At 42.6% G+C, this 16495-nt stretch overlaps 1 protein-coding gene across 2 annotated transcripts in view; it reads left to right on the top strand.

Moving 5' to 3' along the window:
* Positions 1–16495, top strand: part of lrch1 (leucine-rich repeats and calponin homology (CH) domain containing 1) — a 127217-nt gene that overhangs the window by 82453 nt on the left and 28269 nt on the right. For both annotated transcript variants that reach the window (XM_084085231.1, XM_084085232.1), the window contains exons 5-13: positions 265–401; positions 1202–1335; positions 5140–5227; positions 6786–6891; positions 10207–10322; positions 13784–13854; positions 13991–14077; positions 14393–14467; positions 15986–16022. In XM_084085231.1, the coding sequence (XP_083941357.1) occupies positions 265–401; positions 1202–1335; positions 5140–5227; positions 6786–6891; positions 10207–10322; positions 13784–13854; positions 13991–14077; positions 14393–14467; positions 15986–16022 (851 nt within the window). The remainder of the gene's footprint in view (positions 1–264; positions 402–1201; positions 1336–5139; positions 5228–6785; positions 6892–10206; positions 10323–13783; positions 13855–13990; positions 14078–14392; positions 14468–15985; positions 16023–16495) is intronic.

Here is a 16495-nt window from a genome sequence, read left to right on the forward strand (position 1 = left end):
AGAAGGCAGAGAAACTGTCTCCCCCAAGTCCTTATCGATTTGAGTTATCGTAACAAGCCCACCGAGTATAAAACTAATGAGAATGAGCATGCACGTGCAGTATTCGCGCGCGCGCGCGTGTGTGTGTGTGTGTGTGTGTGTGTGCGTGTGCGTGTGCGCGTGCGTGCGTGGAGGGACTCAGTCAAGTCTCTCGTGGGACCATGCAGTCTCTTCATGTCCTGAAGCTGTTCTCTGATAGCTTTGATCTCTCTCCTCATCCTGCAGACTTGGCAGAACTCCCCCTGGTGAAGTTTGACTTCTCGTGTAACAAGGTGTCCACCATCCCAGTGTGCTACAGGAAGATGTCCCACCTCCAGTCTCTACATCTGGAGAACAACCCCCTACAGAGCCCCCCCGCACAGGTACACGTGAGCAACCAGCATCACATCATGGCTGCAACCATCCATTATCTTCTTAGTGACTACTGCCTATTCTGTCGATTAGGTTTTTTTAAATAATACATTTATTTTATTTAAAGTTTTTTTTAATATTATTGATTAACTCATTCTCTGCCAGTCTTATTTCTGGCTGTGTTTGCCCACTGCCAGCGATTTAGTGTTTTTTATAACTTTTTCATTATGATCGCACGTCCAATCGTTTCTAAACACACCGGCGATACTTGCACGCCGCTCAGACAACAAACATTCCGATCGGGGCGGAGTCTCTCTCCTGCAGCCCAGCGTGAAAACACCATGTTTCGCCATGTGAACGGTACGGCTCACTTACTTTTCCACCTCGCCACGGACCTCGCTATATCCCTTCTGATTGCGTGTTCAACGGAGAAAAACAGAGCCGAGATAATGGCGATTTAGCGGAAGGTTTAGAGTGGCGGCAGGTGGAAACGGAAATCTTCGATTGATGTCATTTCCGTATCCGGGTGTGCTACAATGAAATGTATCACTGCAAGAGATGAAGGACGGCGAGATCTTTATAAAATCAACGTTTTTTGCAAAATTGCGTTTTTTACCTCAATGGCAGATTTGGTAATTGGAAAAAATTAAGTTTTTTACGTCAGTAGCAGTGAATGAGTTCTATACATTAGTTTGATTACTTTAGCCCTACATCTCATAGCGGATCAATGCACGTGATGCGATTGAGTTCTCAGAGTGTAAAGAAATTGACCTGCAATTGGTTTTGAATGCTTTGCTGTCATCTCTTCCAGATTTGCATCAAAGGTAAAGTTCACATATTCAAGTACCTGAGCATCGAGGCGTGTCGGAGCGAGAAGATGCCCGACTCCTCCCTCTACCTGCCCGTCATAGAACGCCTCAGCCTATCACGGCCCACCACTGGCAGGTTAGTTGTGGTGGTCTCAGCCCATCGCGGACCCAGTCCATGACACAATGACTTGAGTAAGTCATTGAGTCAGCCTATCAAAGGCCACAGGCAGGTCATTTGTTGTCTCAGCCTATCATGGCTCACCGCAGTCGTTGTGTGATCGCAGTTCATCTGGCAGTGAAGTATTTTATGCACGTTTAGCCCATTAAGACCTGGAACGCATCTGTGTCACTTTAGATTTATTTGGCTATTCAAAAATCGTGAAAAAATATTTGTTATATTTTTTTCAAAAAACTGTTAGGATTTAGATTTTTTTTAAAGAATCGCCTCAGGTCTTAGGCGTGAGTGTGCGAGACCCCCCGACACTAAGCCATATATCAGCCACGGGGGAGGTTGACCCCTGTGTCACCTCCTCCCCCTCTTTGCTCTACAGTTTCATGGGAGTCGAGTCAGAAACCCTCCGCCGAGCTGTTCCTCCTCTGCCTCCCTGCCATGAGAGAGCAAAAAGTTTTTTTTTTTTAGAGGATGTTGTGCTCTGTTCTCTCTGGCCCCTTACAAACCCTGACCCCTAGCCTCCTTTCCCCTCCCCTCGGCTGGAACCTCGTGGGCAGGAAAAAATGGCTATCATTGTCCTGGAAAAGCTCACACAGGCTAGACATGCACACAAACAACGCAAATGTACATACAACTCATAACACGTCTTTTCTTTCGTTCTTTCATGTCGTGTCTCTCCCTCTCTCTCTCTCCGCGACCCTCCCACACCTCACAGAGGAGGAAAGAGAGAGGAAAGAGAGCAGATATTTAGAACAAAGACACTGTAACTAAAGACCCTACAATAAAGCCCACTGTTCAGCCTGAAGGCTGCAGTATACTCCCAACGAACTACAACTTGTTTCGGCTTCAGCAGGGCCATGAGAACGGAATGTGACGCCGTTGCAGAGCAAAATAACTTCACTGTGCCTGGCTGATGCTCGGTTCGGCAGTTAGGATTAAAGGTCATTACACACCGGAGATTATGCGAATAGACGCAAAATTCGGATGCGGTCCGAAGAAATAAAAGACGCTTTTTTCGCACCGCGAAATTGATGTGGAAGCTTGCATTGCACACACTAACACACACACACACACACACACACACAGAGGTACTGTGTGTGTGTGCACGTGTGCGTGTTTGTGTGAGCATTTGCCTACTTTTCTTTCCTCTGACAAGTGCATAAATGTAACCAAATGGACCCTTCCGGGTCCATTTGGTTACATTTATGCACTTGTCAGAGTTCAATGGACTCTGTGCCTTGCTGATGCTCGGTTCGGCAGTTAGTATAAAGGTCATTACACACCGGCGATTATGCGAATAGACGCAAAATTCGGATGCGGTCCGAATAAATAAAAGACGCTTTTTTTCGCGCCGCGAAATTGATGTGGAAGCTTGCATTAAGGTTTTTAAAACGTATTATTCGCATGAAAAAAATCGCCCCCCGGTGTGTAAGGACCTTTAGAGTTTTGAACTATCCAAACACCTGTTAGCTGAACATTGTGTATGAATGGTCAGACACTCTATGTACTCGTATGTTGTTGTTTTTTTTGCAATCTGCCGTCAAAGTACCATGGACGGCTGAGGATTTTAGGAAGTACAAAACTCTCTAATCCCCCTTTTGAAAGAATACAAACACAACCAGATGGCAATTAATTCATGGAGAGAGACAGCACATACAGTACTTTGTCCACTGTGTCTGTTGCCAGAAACAGTGATTTTTTTCTTTTTGGACAAATTATGTCAAAGCACATCAGAGATTGATGTAAACAAACAGCGGAGATCTGTGGTAAAATCACTGTTCCAGCAGTGTATACCAGTGCTGGAAAGTAACCAAGTACATTTACTCAAGTACTGTATTGTTAAGGAATTTCTACTTTACTGGAGTATCTTACATTTTCAGTACTTTTACTTCTACTCCACTACATCTCAGAGGAAAATATTGTAGAATTATATTTTCTAGTTACTTTGTAGATTTTGATTGTTATTACAAAACATACATTACCCACTTCAGCCCTATATTTACTTTTTGAAAATAGCCGATCTACAAGCTCACAATGCGTCGCGATGCGACGCATTGTGAGCTTGTAGATCTGCTATTTTCAAAAGATTTTTATACATTTTATACATTTCAAAACTTGAAATGGGACATTCTGCATCATGAGTACTTTCTACTTTAGGTACTTTAAGTACATTTTGATACCAATACTAAAGTACATTTCGAATTCCAGACTTTTACTTGTAACAGAGTATTTCTACATTGCAGTATTGGTACTTTGACTTAAGTACAAAATGTGAGTACTTTTTCAACCACTGGTGTACAGTGTGTGTAGTGTACAGTGTGAGGGTCTTACGTTCAGAACCCAGCAGTGAGGATAAAACACTTTAGTCCTCACCAACTCTTCTTCAGTTCAGGAAGCCTGCCCAAGCCAAAAGAAGGTTAGCAAATACATAATGGACCTACAGTAGCCTATACTGTAATATAACATAACATACAGTAGAGTCACCTTGCTGACCCTTGTGGTTTAGGAACTTAGGAAAAAATGTGATACAAGATATGTTTTATATCAGGTACAGTATCAAACACTGTATATAAGTGGTTCTCAAACCTTTTTAACCCATTAAGACCTGGAACTGTGTCATTTTTAGATTTGAGCTAAAAAGCATTATTTTACACTTTGGGCTATTAAAAAATAGCAGTTATACAAGCTCATAGCGCGGCACCGAGTGCCACGCTACGAGCTTGTAGATCTGCTATTTTCGAAAATTCGTGATTTTTCAACTCAAATCTTTGCTTCTGGGGGTCCCTGGAACAACATATTTTGATGGGGGTCAGCGGCCAAATACATATAATTTTGGGGGTCCTTGACATGAAAAAGATTGAGCACCACTGATATAGAAACATACGTTTTTCAGAAAACTGTTGGGATTTAGGAGACATGTAGAATCGGCTTCAGGTCTCAATGGGTTAAGTCAAGGACCCCCAAATTGGCCATGTATTTGGCTGCGGACTCCGATCTCAAAAATATTTTGCGCCAGAGAGAAGCGAAGATTTGAGATAAAATATATATTCTTAAAATATATATACAGTATATATATTCAAAGATGTGCAAAAATGTTCACGATTAAAAAAAAACCCAGATCTATAAGCACATAGCGTGGCATGGGGGGGGGGTGACCCGTACCCCACTTTGAGAAACAATGCTGTATATGATCTGTTCCATTTCAAGGCTTCGTGATTAGAGTTGGTATAAAGGAGAGGCAGGCTGTGAAATGAACAGTGAAAACATGGTGGGGGGAGGAACAAGTGTGTGTGAGGAAGCAATTACAGTACACTTTATCGCTCAGTTGCCTAGAGACTTCACTTAGTAGTTCACCTCCTTCTTAGAGAGAGAGAGAGAGAGAGAGAGAGAGAGAGAGAGAGAGAGTAGAGAGATAGAGAGAGATCTACCTAATTCCTTTTACTTGCTCATTCACTACTTCTTGCACTGAGTCGCATACACACTCACTCACTCACTCACTCACTCACTCACTCGCGCGCGCACACACACACACACACACACACACGCTCTTTATTCACTTCATTTCATCCAATCACTTACTCATTACTTCTCTTCCTCCATCACTCACTCACTCATAGTTCATCGAGACTTTCTCCCTCACACTCTCTCTCTCTCTCTCTCTCTCTGTGGAAACACACACACGCACGCGCGCACACGCACACACGTACACACACAAACAGCCCTGTGTGACCCTCTGACCTCGCTTGACCTTTGCCATGTCCTTGGCAGCACGGAGGACATCGATCAGCACAAGAAACAGGACACCGACTCAGGAGTGGGCAGCGACAACGGGGACAAGAGACTGTCTGCTACCGAGGTACTGTGTGTGTGTGTGTGTGTGTGTGTGTGTGTGTGTGTGTGTGTGTGTGTGTGTGTGTGTGTGCACGCGTGCGTGTTTGTGTGAGCGCTTGCCTACTTTTCTTTCCTCTGACAAGTGCATGAATGTAACCAAATGGACCCTTCCGGGTCCATTTGGTTACATTTATACACTTGTCAGAGTTAAAATGGACTCTGAGGATTTTACGAGTCATTGTCAGGGAATGAAGAAGAAAAAAAAAAGAACGAAAGAAAGAAAAAGTTGAGCCACGTTTTTTTTAGACATCAGAGAGATTTATTTTCCATTACCAAAGCCTTTTTTGTTCTCTGCAGTCCTTTTGTTCCTCCTCCTCCTCCTCCTCCTCCTCCTCCATGATCTTTCATATCCCTGCGTTGCCTTTTCATGCATCATAACAACACGGCTCGTTCTGATAAGACGGCCGTCGTCTCTTTTTTGTTTTCTTAAATTCTTTTTGCCAAAATTCCATAATTCCCCCGGAAGATGACGCCGTCGCCGCGTAATGACGGCTCGTTATCTGGCGACTCGTCAAAGAGTCGGAACGACTTTTCAAAGAGCGCCCGAGCGGCAGATAAAAAAACGCTGTGGTCGTTTTTGTTTTTTTTCCCCCGTTGCGCTGACTGCAGCAGTGTCTCTCTGCAAATGGAAAAACGTAATGTTCCAAATCCTTTGATCCCTTTGAACTGAGAGTGGCTTTTAGGAGACAGGTGTACTAGATGTTAGATGTATTTATTTTATTTTATGCTATTTATTTATTAATTTACCAGTCCATACCTGGGGATTGGAGCATTCTGAGCATTTGCAGACTATGGGTTAAGCGCTGTGTACACAGTACATCAGGGATCTTAATATCTTTTTTTTTTTAACTTGGGAGAACGAGAAGAAATGTAGGAGAACCCACCAAAATGTAAGGAGCACCCATATGTAATTTTTTTTTTTTTACTAATACAAACAATATAACATCATAAAATGGCGTGGTAGGCCACCACTGGGGCTTTATGGGTCAGGATTTAAAATATAGTGTCTGTCCCTCTTCCGGTGTGTATGTGTGTAAGCCAAGTGTAACCAGCGGCTAGAGATCCCATAGCCTGCGGGGCTGTATCCATGACGACAGATCCCATAGCCTGAACTCCGAATCTCCGGCGCTTACACAAAAACGTTAAATTTGGGAAAGTGAAAAATAGGCTTCCTCACGTGTGCATAATGCTAATGGTCAATGCCTGTGTGCAAGTTGAGATAAATTGGTCAACCCACTGTGGAGAACCATGCGTAACAGAGTGACGTGATTGATTATTATTAATATTATTATATATAATCCCTGAATCTGTTCCTCATGTTCAACCAGCTGTATTGCTCGTCATGTGTACATAATATGAGGGTGTACTTTTGTGTTTATCTGTGTGCTTGCATGCACGTCTGTTGAATGTGCTAAAGTGTTAAAATTATATTTGCTCTTTCTTACCCTTGTTCTTGTGGTTGTGCGTGGGTGGGTGGGTGGGTGGGTGGGTGGGTGCATGAATGTGTGTATGTGTGTTTGTAGCCATCAGACGAGGACAGCCTGAGTCTCAACGTCCCGATGTCCAACATCACAGAGGAAGAAGGACTCGGCAAGGACGACTCCACGGAACACATAAGCTCCCTGACAGGTGAATACACACACACACACACGCACACGCACACGCACACGCACATGCACTCACTCACTCATGCATGGATACCCTTACGTGCGTGCATGCTCTGGCTAAACTCTACTTGAGTTGAGCTAGAGTCAAAGATGAGTCCTAAGCATCCTAATGCATAATTAATGCTCTGTCGTATGACTGTTTTCGTGTGCCGGAGCATACATCGGGCTTACCTCTCTCCCTTCCTCTGCATGCACGCATCAGAGAGAGATTACATGTATTTATGGTATGATGGTGTGACAGCTGAGCTCGGGGCAGAAACATCTCAGACTTTGCCTGGTTAACTTGGGGCCGGTCCGGGCTAGAGCAACACAGGCCAGGGCCGGGCTAGGGGCCCTGTTTTGGGCCCCTGTCCAGATGCCTTGCCAATGGATCCAGTGTTTCTGCAGCATTACACACACACACACACACACACACACACACACACACACACACACACACACACACACACACACACACACACACACACACACACACACACAGTAGATACAGACAGACACTCCGGATAAATCTTTGCTATCCTGTTTCCTCTTTTCCTGTGTGTGTGTGTGTGTGTGTGTGTGTGTGTGTGTGTGTGTGTGTGTGTGCATGTCAGCGTGTTTCCTATTAAAGCAGACTGGTTTGAACAGCTGCAGAGTACAGTGTCCATGAACACTGTACATTATGCTGTCTGTCTGTCTACACGTCTGTACCCCTGTTTTCTTAATCTTTACTCTGTCTCATCTAGCGTCTCGTCTCTGTCCCATTCTCCTGTCTATCACTGTTGTGAATAAGCCGTGTTTCAACCATCATCACCTGGGCTGAACCGGATCAAACATAAAAGTGAGAACATAAAAGTAACAACAAAAGAGGTCACCCTAGTCGCCTCACAGCCGTTCAGTGATGGCTGTTAGTTTTTTTTTTGTTTAATATATATGTTTTTGTGATATTGTAAAGTAATTAGAGAGTTAGGGTTCAATTAACAGTGTTGGTCCAGTCCAAGCTTTGTATGTGATACTTGAAAACATGCACCACACACAAGGAAGTTGGTTAATGAAAATGTGACTTGTGTCTATCCATCCGACCGCATGTCTGCTTGTCTGTGTATTTATATGCTTGTATGTCTGTCTGTCTGTCTGTCTGTCTGTCTGTCTGTCTGTCTGTCTGTCTGTCTGTCTGTCTGGCTGGCAGGATCTAAGAAACTGCTAGTGTGTGTGTGTGTGTGTGTGTGTGTGTGTGTGTGTGTGGGGTGAAGACAGAGCACAGATTAGCATCAGGAAGCTAGTGTCAGCACAGGGAGGCGCCACACAGCTGGGTCAACACTTTAATCAGCATGGGAGTGTGTGAGAGATTTGAATGAACGTACTGGAGCTTTTCCACTGCATTGAACTGGACCCACTCCACTCCTCTCTACTCGTCTGTTTTGGTTTTATATTAGGCAAACGTTTTTTGCTATCGCCTCCGTCCAGTGAGCTGAGGTGATGTCAAAAGGTGGCGTGAATACACTGCCGACTACCGATTGGTCAGAGAGAATTGTCACTACCGCCTAATTTGTCATCTTCTGATTATAATAATGGTTAAAATACTGTACAACCACAATGTACAAAATAATTCCTCATGAGCAGAACTTATTAGTGAAGTGTTGTTTCATTTAGCAAAATATAATCACTGCCATTAGCACATTTCTGTGTTATTTTGTATCCTATTTGCACCTCCAACAATTTCCGACAATTTTCAACTTGTATTACAGACTATAGGGCATAGCAGTGGCAGCCATTTTCTGGTTCCATCGTTCCAGATCCCATACATTTTTCCCATTTATATCAATTCATTTAAGCCTAGAATCAAGCCATCCAGGATCCTGGTGAACACATTTGATTCTGTAAAAACAAATGTAATTATATGATATACTATATTTGATAAATACCCTTTGTTTTGTGGTTTTCAATTTTATTTTCTTCACAGAATCAAACATTTTATTGTCATGAATCACCAGGATCCTGGATTGCTTGATTCTAGGCTTAAAATAATTGATATAAATATTTTTGGAAATCTCTTATGGGTAAAATGAATGGGGTCTGGAACGATGGAACCAGAAATTGGTCGCCACTGCTATGCCGTATACAAACTATAGCATATTGTGAAATGCTCGGCTTTAATTGATCCATTTGTAACTCAGAGAGTGTTTGTAATTAACAGGAGGATTATACTGTGCAGTGAAAAGTACTTCCCAGAAATCACTTTTGTCCTACAGTAGCTGGCTGTGTCGGTTTGTCAGTGTGAGTGTGTTTGTGGTGGGACCCTATCGGTGATGGATCCACCCTCTCCCCAGACAGACAGCCTAAATAGACCACCTCAATCTCTCTTAATTAGGTCAGAGCAGTGGAACGTGCTGATTGGAGAACAAATGTATCCCTACAGGGCAGAGTGTCGCTATCAGCTCTGATGTATCTGATCTGAATACTAGACAGTGTGATCTCCTTATCTTTTCTCCAGCTGGGTGAAACCAAATGTCATTGCATTGAACTGAATTAGTTCATAACAAACCATTCCGTGGAACTTAAGTGGGCTGAAAAGAAAGCAAAAAATGTACCTTAACCCCTGTTGCTATGTACAGTATATAGCAACATACATTTGTTGTAATGTTTGAATAAATATTTGAAGTTTTTCAGAAAACTCAGGTCTAAATGGGTTAACCCATTCAATCCGAGAACGCATAGCTGTGTCATTTCAGATCTTTAGCTAAAACCATTATTTTATACTTTGGGCTATTAGAAAATAGCATATCTATACGAGCTTGTAGATCTGCATTTTTTTTGTTGAAAAATCGTGAAAATGTGTGCAAATCTTTGAATATATATTTTCTAAAACAAACATTTTTAACTCAAATCTTTGCTTCTGGGGATAAATGCCTTCCAAATCCTAACAGTTTGTTTTGAAAAAAACGCATGTTGCTGTAATGTCAGTGGTTCTCAAACCTTTTCATGTCAAGGACCACCCAAAATGATATATGATATGTATTTGTCCGCGGACCCCCCCATCTCAAAACATTTTGTTCCAGGGACCCCCAGAAGCAAAGATTTGAGTTAAAAATGTATGTATGTATTCGAAGATTTGCACAAAAATGTCACGATTTAAAAAAAAATAGCAGATCTACAAGCTACTGAGGGCCGAACCTGTGACCATCTTCTGATTATGGCCTCTCTCTACCCAAAAAAAACTGGCCCTTCTGAAATGGTTGTGTTTTAAATGACAGGTTTGTTCTTTGTGTTGACGGTTGTCGATCTGTCCCCCTTTCAGCGGACCCCCACACAGACTCCGTTCGTCTAATCGAGGAGAGCCCTACGGAAGCCCTGAAGGAACAGTTTGGTTATCGAGACTCGGGACTCAGCACGCGATTTGTCAACTATATCAAGGCAAGACCTTCCTTCCTGTCTGTCTGTCTGTCTGTCTGTCTGTCTGTCTGTCTGTCTGTCTGTCTGTCTCTCACGCGTATGTCTGCCTCTCTACACTTTCCAACTACTCTTTAAGCTTCTTGTTGTTCCTTCTTCACCAATGCATGCAAACGATGCTTAAATTAGCCCTGTTGATGTCACGCAGCACTTGTATATTGTTAAAGATTCATGTAGAAAGTGTACAGCATAAATGATTGATCAATTTGTGGTCTTGAAGTGGAATAAGAATGGAGGTAGGTCTAGTGTTCCAATGCCATTTGGCATCCCTGCAGATTATACTCAGATTATTTATGTTCAGATTGTCTCTTGGTGTTTATTGTATGTCAGGGTCCTTAGTGCGATAGGAACATCCCTATTCTTAGGGAAACATTAGCTGAAAATAGCAGATCTAGAAGCTCATAACGCATCGCATTGTGAGCTTGTAGATCGGCTATTTTCGGCGATCTACAAGGGAAGAAAAGAGCAGACCAAATACAGTGCCAAAGGTTTTGCTTGTCTGAAAAAAACATTCATTTCATTGAGGTTCGAGCCCTCCTCTTCTCCGTCCTCATACTGATACGACTGCAAGCAACTCATGAGAAACAGTAGCTTTTATGCATAGTAATAGAAAATACTTTGCATAAACAAACAAATGAAATAAAAAATACAAATTTACACAACACTGATGATAGTGCTGTCAAACAGGTCTATGAAGATATATATGAAAAAGTTTAACCTGCAACACAATTTTGTACAATATATGTGTAGTGGGGGGGGGGGGTCCCTGCTTCATCTCTCTCTCAGCTTAGAGATAAACGTTGAATAAACACATGCCTCTTATCACATTACATTAATATTACTGCACAAAACAAATGGTTTCAAAATGTACGATTTAAAAACGGGGGTTTGATTACATTCTTTGGCAAAAAAATAAATAAATAAAAATAGGTCATGTACAGACCAGAGCAGTTGCTCAATATTGATTAACATCACATTTACAACAGCTAGTTTACAAGTGTGTTAACTATTCAGGAGCCTCCATGCAGTCATAGGGGACAGCAGCTGCCTTGTTTGTGCAGGCAATCGGGAACTACTTAATTGTAGAGCGGATTTTACGGTGAAATTGTTATGAAAAATGTTTTAATTGAGATATGTACACGTTCATTGTGCCATATTGGATTGCTGTTTTATAAAATGTATGAGTCACATGGGGGCCGTTGTTTACAGTGATGTTAGAACAGCTTAGTGGGTTTTAGGCTCTGCATCGTGCCCACTGTAACAATGCCTCATAGCTGGTCTAAAAGCATTGCTTTTAATAACACATCTGTGAGCCGACTGTCAGAATGTGTAAATCATGATTAACCCCATTCAATCCGCGAACGCATCTACAAATGTCTTCTAAATCCTAACAGGTTTCTGAAAAACCTGTGTTTCTATATCAGTGGTGCTCAAACCTTTTCATGTGAAGGACCCCGAAAATGATATGTATTTGGCCGCCGACCCCCCCATCTCAAACTATTTAGTTCCAGGAATCCCCAGAAGCAAAGAATTGAGTTAAAAAGGTTCGCTTGAAAAAATATATATATTCAAAGATTTTCACAAAAAAAGATTCTTCAAAAATAGCAGATCTGCAAGCTCATAGCGCGGCACCAAGTGCCGCGCTATGAGCTTGTAGATCTGTTATTTTTTGAATAGCCAAAGTATAACATAATGGTTATGGCTAAAAATCTAAAATGACACAGTATGCGTTCCTGGATTCAATGGGTTAAAAAGCAACACAAAAACAACAGACTGCTAGTCATTGTTCAAAAGTATTTGTCCACAGTGTGGAACATTTTAGTTTGGGACTGTAATATCGGTCCAAATCACCCTCACTTGTTTAGTGAGTTGGTACATGAAGAGGCACTAGGATCAGATACCCAAAGGTAGGTTGTGTGTTTTTCAACCGTACGGGTGGGGTTTGTGACACAGGACAATGCAGTAGAGAGTAGCAGACAGTTGGAACAATCACAGGAAGATGTTTGAGCGTCAATGACTACACGTTTTCTGTGTTGAACCATTTCCTCTGTCTGGGCTCTTTTCTGATACTGGATGCCGTCGCAACTGAATTGACCCTCTGGGATGAATAAAGGTTCATCTTAAACTTATCTTACATGTGTCCTCATGTGGTCAGCTCTGCTCGTCGCATTCTAAAGGGAAAACAATGTTTAATTGGGACTTCACTGCATGCAGTATACTGTAGCTTTCTGGTCCATGTTTGGTTCAAATCTGTTATCTGTTAGTCAAATGGGAGAACATTCTCAGAGGAACTACTAGCATGGAAGCCAATTAAGTTTAACACTTTATTATTCTGCCTAACGTTGGCTCTACACTTTTATCTTTCCCCTTCTTTATCTGTCCTTTCCTCACATCCATCTATCTCCTCCTCCCTCTCGCTCTCTCTTGCTCTCTCTCGCTCTCTGTTCTCTGCCTCTGTGTCTGTCTCTTTGTCTCTCTCTTATATAAGTCTCTGTCTGTCTGTCTGTCTGTCTGTCTGTCTGTCTGTCTGTCTGTCTGTCTGTCTGTCTGTCTGTGTGTGTGTGTGTCTCTCTCTCTCTCTCTCTCTCTCTCTCTCTCTCTCTCCCCCTGTTCTTTTTGGCAAGCTACTGTCATTCTACACAGAATAGAATATGCTTGTAGCCTATCAGGCTGTCTTTGTTTGGCTTTCTTGCCTCCTTGTCTTGCTGTTTTGGTTTATTATCTTATTATTATTGTTGGCTGCTAGTCTCTTCTTTCTATCTGTGACTTTTTTTCCCATTGTCTTTAACTGCCTGTGCCTCTTTTATTTAGCACAGTGCTAGTCTCTCTCTCTCTCTCTCTCTCTCTCTCTCTCTCTCTCTCTCTCTCTCTCTCTCTCTCTCCGTCCTCATCCCCTGTCCCCCACTGTTCTGTCCTCTGTGTGGATGATGTGACTGTACAGTGACATGTGACCACCTTCCAGTCAGCACATTTCAGAGGGAAGGAGAGACAGAGAGAGACAGACAGACAGAGAGAGAGAGAGAGAGAGAGAGACAGAGAGAGGATGTATTTGGAGAAAGAGGGAGAGAGGCAAACAAATGAGGTGTCAGAGAGAGGAGGGGGAGAGATGGAAGGAGAGAGGAGAACAGTTATCACACTGCCTTCCTTGTGAAAAGTGTGTGTGTGTGTGTGTGTGTGTGTGTGTGTGTGTGCGTGTGTGCGTGTGCGTGTGCGTGCGCGCGCGCGCGTGTGCTTGCATTGCACACAGAGGGTGGTGGTAATGTCGTTGAACTTTGGGCCAATCGGTGATTGAGTCTGTAGGTCATGTGACCAAACCAGCTGGTGCTTACTTGTATTTGTCTGCCTTTGTTTGTGTGTGTGTGTGTGTGTGTGTGTGTGTGTGTGTGTGTGTGTGTGTGCGTGCGTGTATGCGTGCATGCTCGCAGGGTCGGTCGGCAGCAGACTTCGATGAGCCTCTCAGGATAGAAGAAGATTCTCATTGGCCAACGGACCAAACGTGAGTTCACGTCTGTCTGTCTGTCTGTCTGTCTGTCTGTCTGTCTGTCTGTCTGTCTGTCTGTCTGTCTGTCTGTCTGTCTGTCATGTGGTTAAGTTCTGATCACCAAACTTTCACTCTGCGTTGTGTGTCACAGGTCAAAGGTGACAGGGGGTACGGAGCTGCACATTGACATGATCAACCAGTTGAAGGAGGCCGTGGAGCTGCTGCAAGACCCCAATAGGTGAGACCTTCAGTGTACCCAGCTTGTTTCTGTAGTATATCACTTCAATATATTTGATTTATTCAATTCATTTAAAGGGATACATTTAAAAATGTTAATGTAAATTCCATTGTTCTGATGTGAGAAGATCAATAATATTGTGTGGCAAAAAAAACACCCTATGTCCCCTGAGTATTTCGGTTTTGCGACGTCCACTAATCAGAAGACTTAAGGTATTCTTTTGCCACACTTTGTTATTGATTTCTCACATAAAATAACAATACATCGGCCTTTGTTGGAGGTAAAATAATAGTGTGTAATGTTCATGTGCGTCAGGGTGAACATGGAGGACAACGGGTCTGGAGTGCAACTCTACCCTGTGGAGATGGTCATGGTAGAGGAGTCACTCAAGTAAGTGATATAGATTGCATATTTCTAACTGAATACGTGGCTGCATAATAATGTTTAAATGCCTGTCAGATTCTCTGACTACACTGTGCCGTACGTCCACACCATAGACCGTACAAAAATATGGACGAAGGGAACGGTGACGTCACCCATTGGTTTCTACAGACCGTAAATGAAGCCGATTGTTGAGGAACGTGCAATCTGACATCTTTAATATATACCATTGGGCACGTCGGAACTCAAACGCTATTGCTTGAGACCAGACATGTGACCAGGGAACCGGAAAACAATCCCCAAAGAACGCTATTGGTTGGGTAGCTTGTCAATCAAGAGCGGGGGCGGGGAATGAATGCTATTGGTTGTGTAGGTTGTCAATCAAATCATCCCGCCCCTCCTGGAGCATAGCCTACTTTATCGTCTATTTTAGAATAAATGGGACCATAATTTAGCAAAACGCATATCATGATGATTGAAAGGAGACTTTAAACTAGCGACTGGAAGCATATAGTATTTATGACAATTTTTATTAAGGTAAGAAAATCGAGTCTAAAGTTCGTCAAAAACCCATCCGCTTACAATGAGAGAATATTCCTTTTGACACCTGCAGGGGTAAAACAGCGCCATACAGGCCATTCATATGAACTGTCTCTCTTCCGTATCGGCCTCATTGTAAATATGTCAGGCTGGCCCCTTGGTCCACACCGACTCAAACACTTGCATTCTTGAGATGTTGGTCGTGGGCTCCGCTCACGTCAAATTGACGGCAGATTGATACATGCCAAGCATTCCGATGAAATGACCGTACAACAAGATTCCATACGTACATACATTTCATGAATGAGGGCGAGTGTGTTTCTGTGTGTGTGTGTGTGTGTGTGTGTGTGTGTGTGTGTGTGTGTGTGTGTGTGTGTGTGTGTGTGCGCATAAGGTACATGCATTTGCAGCTCACATGTAGACACGTTAGTGAATGTGCTCACTTGTTCCTTAGAACAGTTTTTCTTCTTAATCTCAGCCCGTGGTGGAAAAAGTACTCAAACGTTTTACTTATGTAAAAGTATCAATACTGCAATGTAGAAATACTCTGTTACAAGTAGAAGTCCAGAATTCAAAATGTACTTGAGTATTGGCATCAAAATGTTCTTAAAGTACCAAAAGTAAAAGTGCTCATTATGCAGAATGTCCAATTTCAAGTTTTTGTATACAAATATTTTGAAAATAGCAGATCTAGAAGCTCAAAGCTCAAAGTAACTAGTAACTAAAGTTTTCAAAGAATTGTAGTGGAGTAAAAGTACAATATTTGCCTTTGAGATGCAGTGGAGTAGAAGTAAAAGTACAGAAGATTGGAAATACTCCAGTAAAGTAAAAATACCTAAACATTTTACTTAAGTACAGTACTTGAGTACTTAGTTACTTTACACCACTGATCTCAGCTGAACTGATCTCAGCTCAACTTTCTTCTCTCTCTCTCTCTCTCTCTCTCGCTCTCTCTCTCTCTCTCTCTCTCTCTCTCTCTCTCTACAGTGGACAGGACAGCGATGACGGCTCCATCACACCAAAGGTACAGTACAACTTCCGCAGTATGAGTGAACTGTCAGCATATATCATCACACTACACAATGTCATCACACTAGAGCACTGGTTCTCAATAGGGTCCTTGAGGGGGTCCGGCTCCCCAGCAAAATGAGGAACTGTTTTAAACACATAAGCCCTATTTTATGTTTGGGCAATTCGAAAATAGCTGATCTACAAACTCTGCGTCGCCTATGAGAAAGATGTTCATAATTCTTTTCAATTGGTGGTCCGCAGTCAAATACATATCAATATGGCGATCCTTGACATCAAAATGTTTGAGAACCACTGCATTAGAGCCTAAAACCACACAATATGATGACACAACATACTGGGTAGTAATTAACCAGGCTGGAACAACCAACGACAGCGTCCGCCTGCACTAGATTTACCCTTAACATTTGAGGGACTGACCTCATACTTGACTTACAGAGAGTGCAACTCAAGTATGAGGTCTATTTT

This window comes from Gymnoscopelus microlampas, assembly GCF_963454915.1.
Source record: "Gymnoscopelus microlampas genome assembly, chromosome: 17".
Classification (NCBI taxonomy): domain Eukaryota; kingdom Metazoa; phylum Chordata; class Actinopteri; order Myctophiformes; family Myctophidae; genus Gymnoscopelus; species Gymnoscopelus microlampas.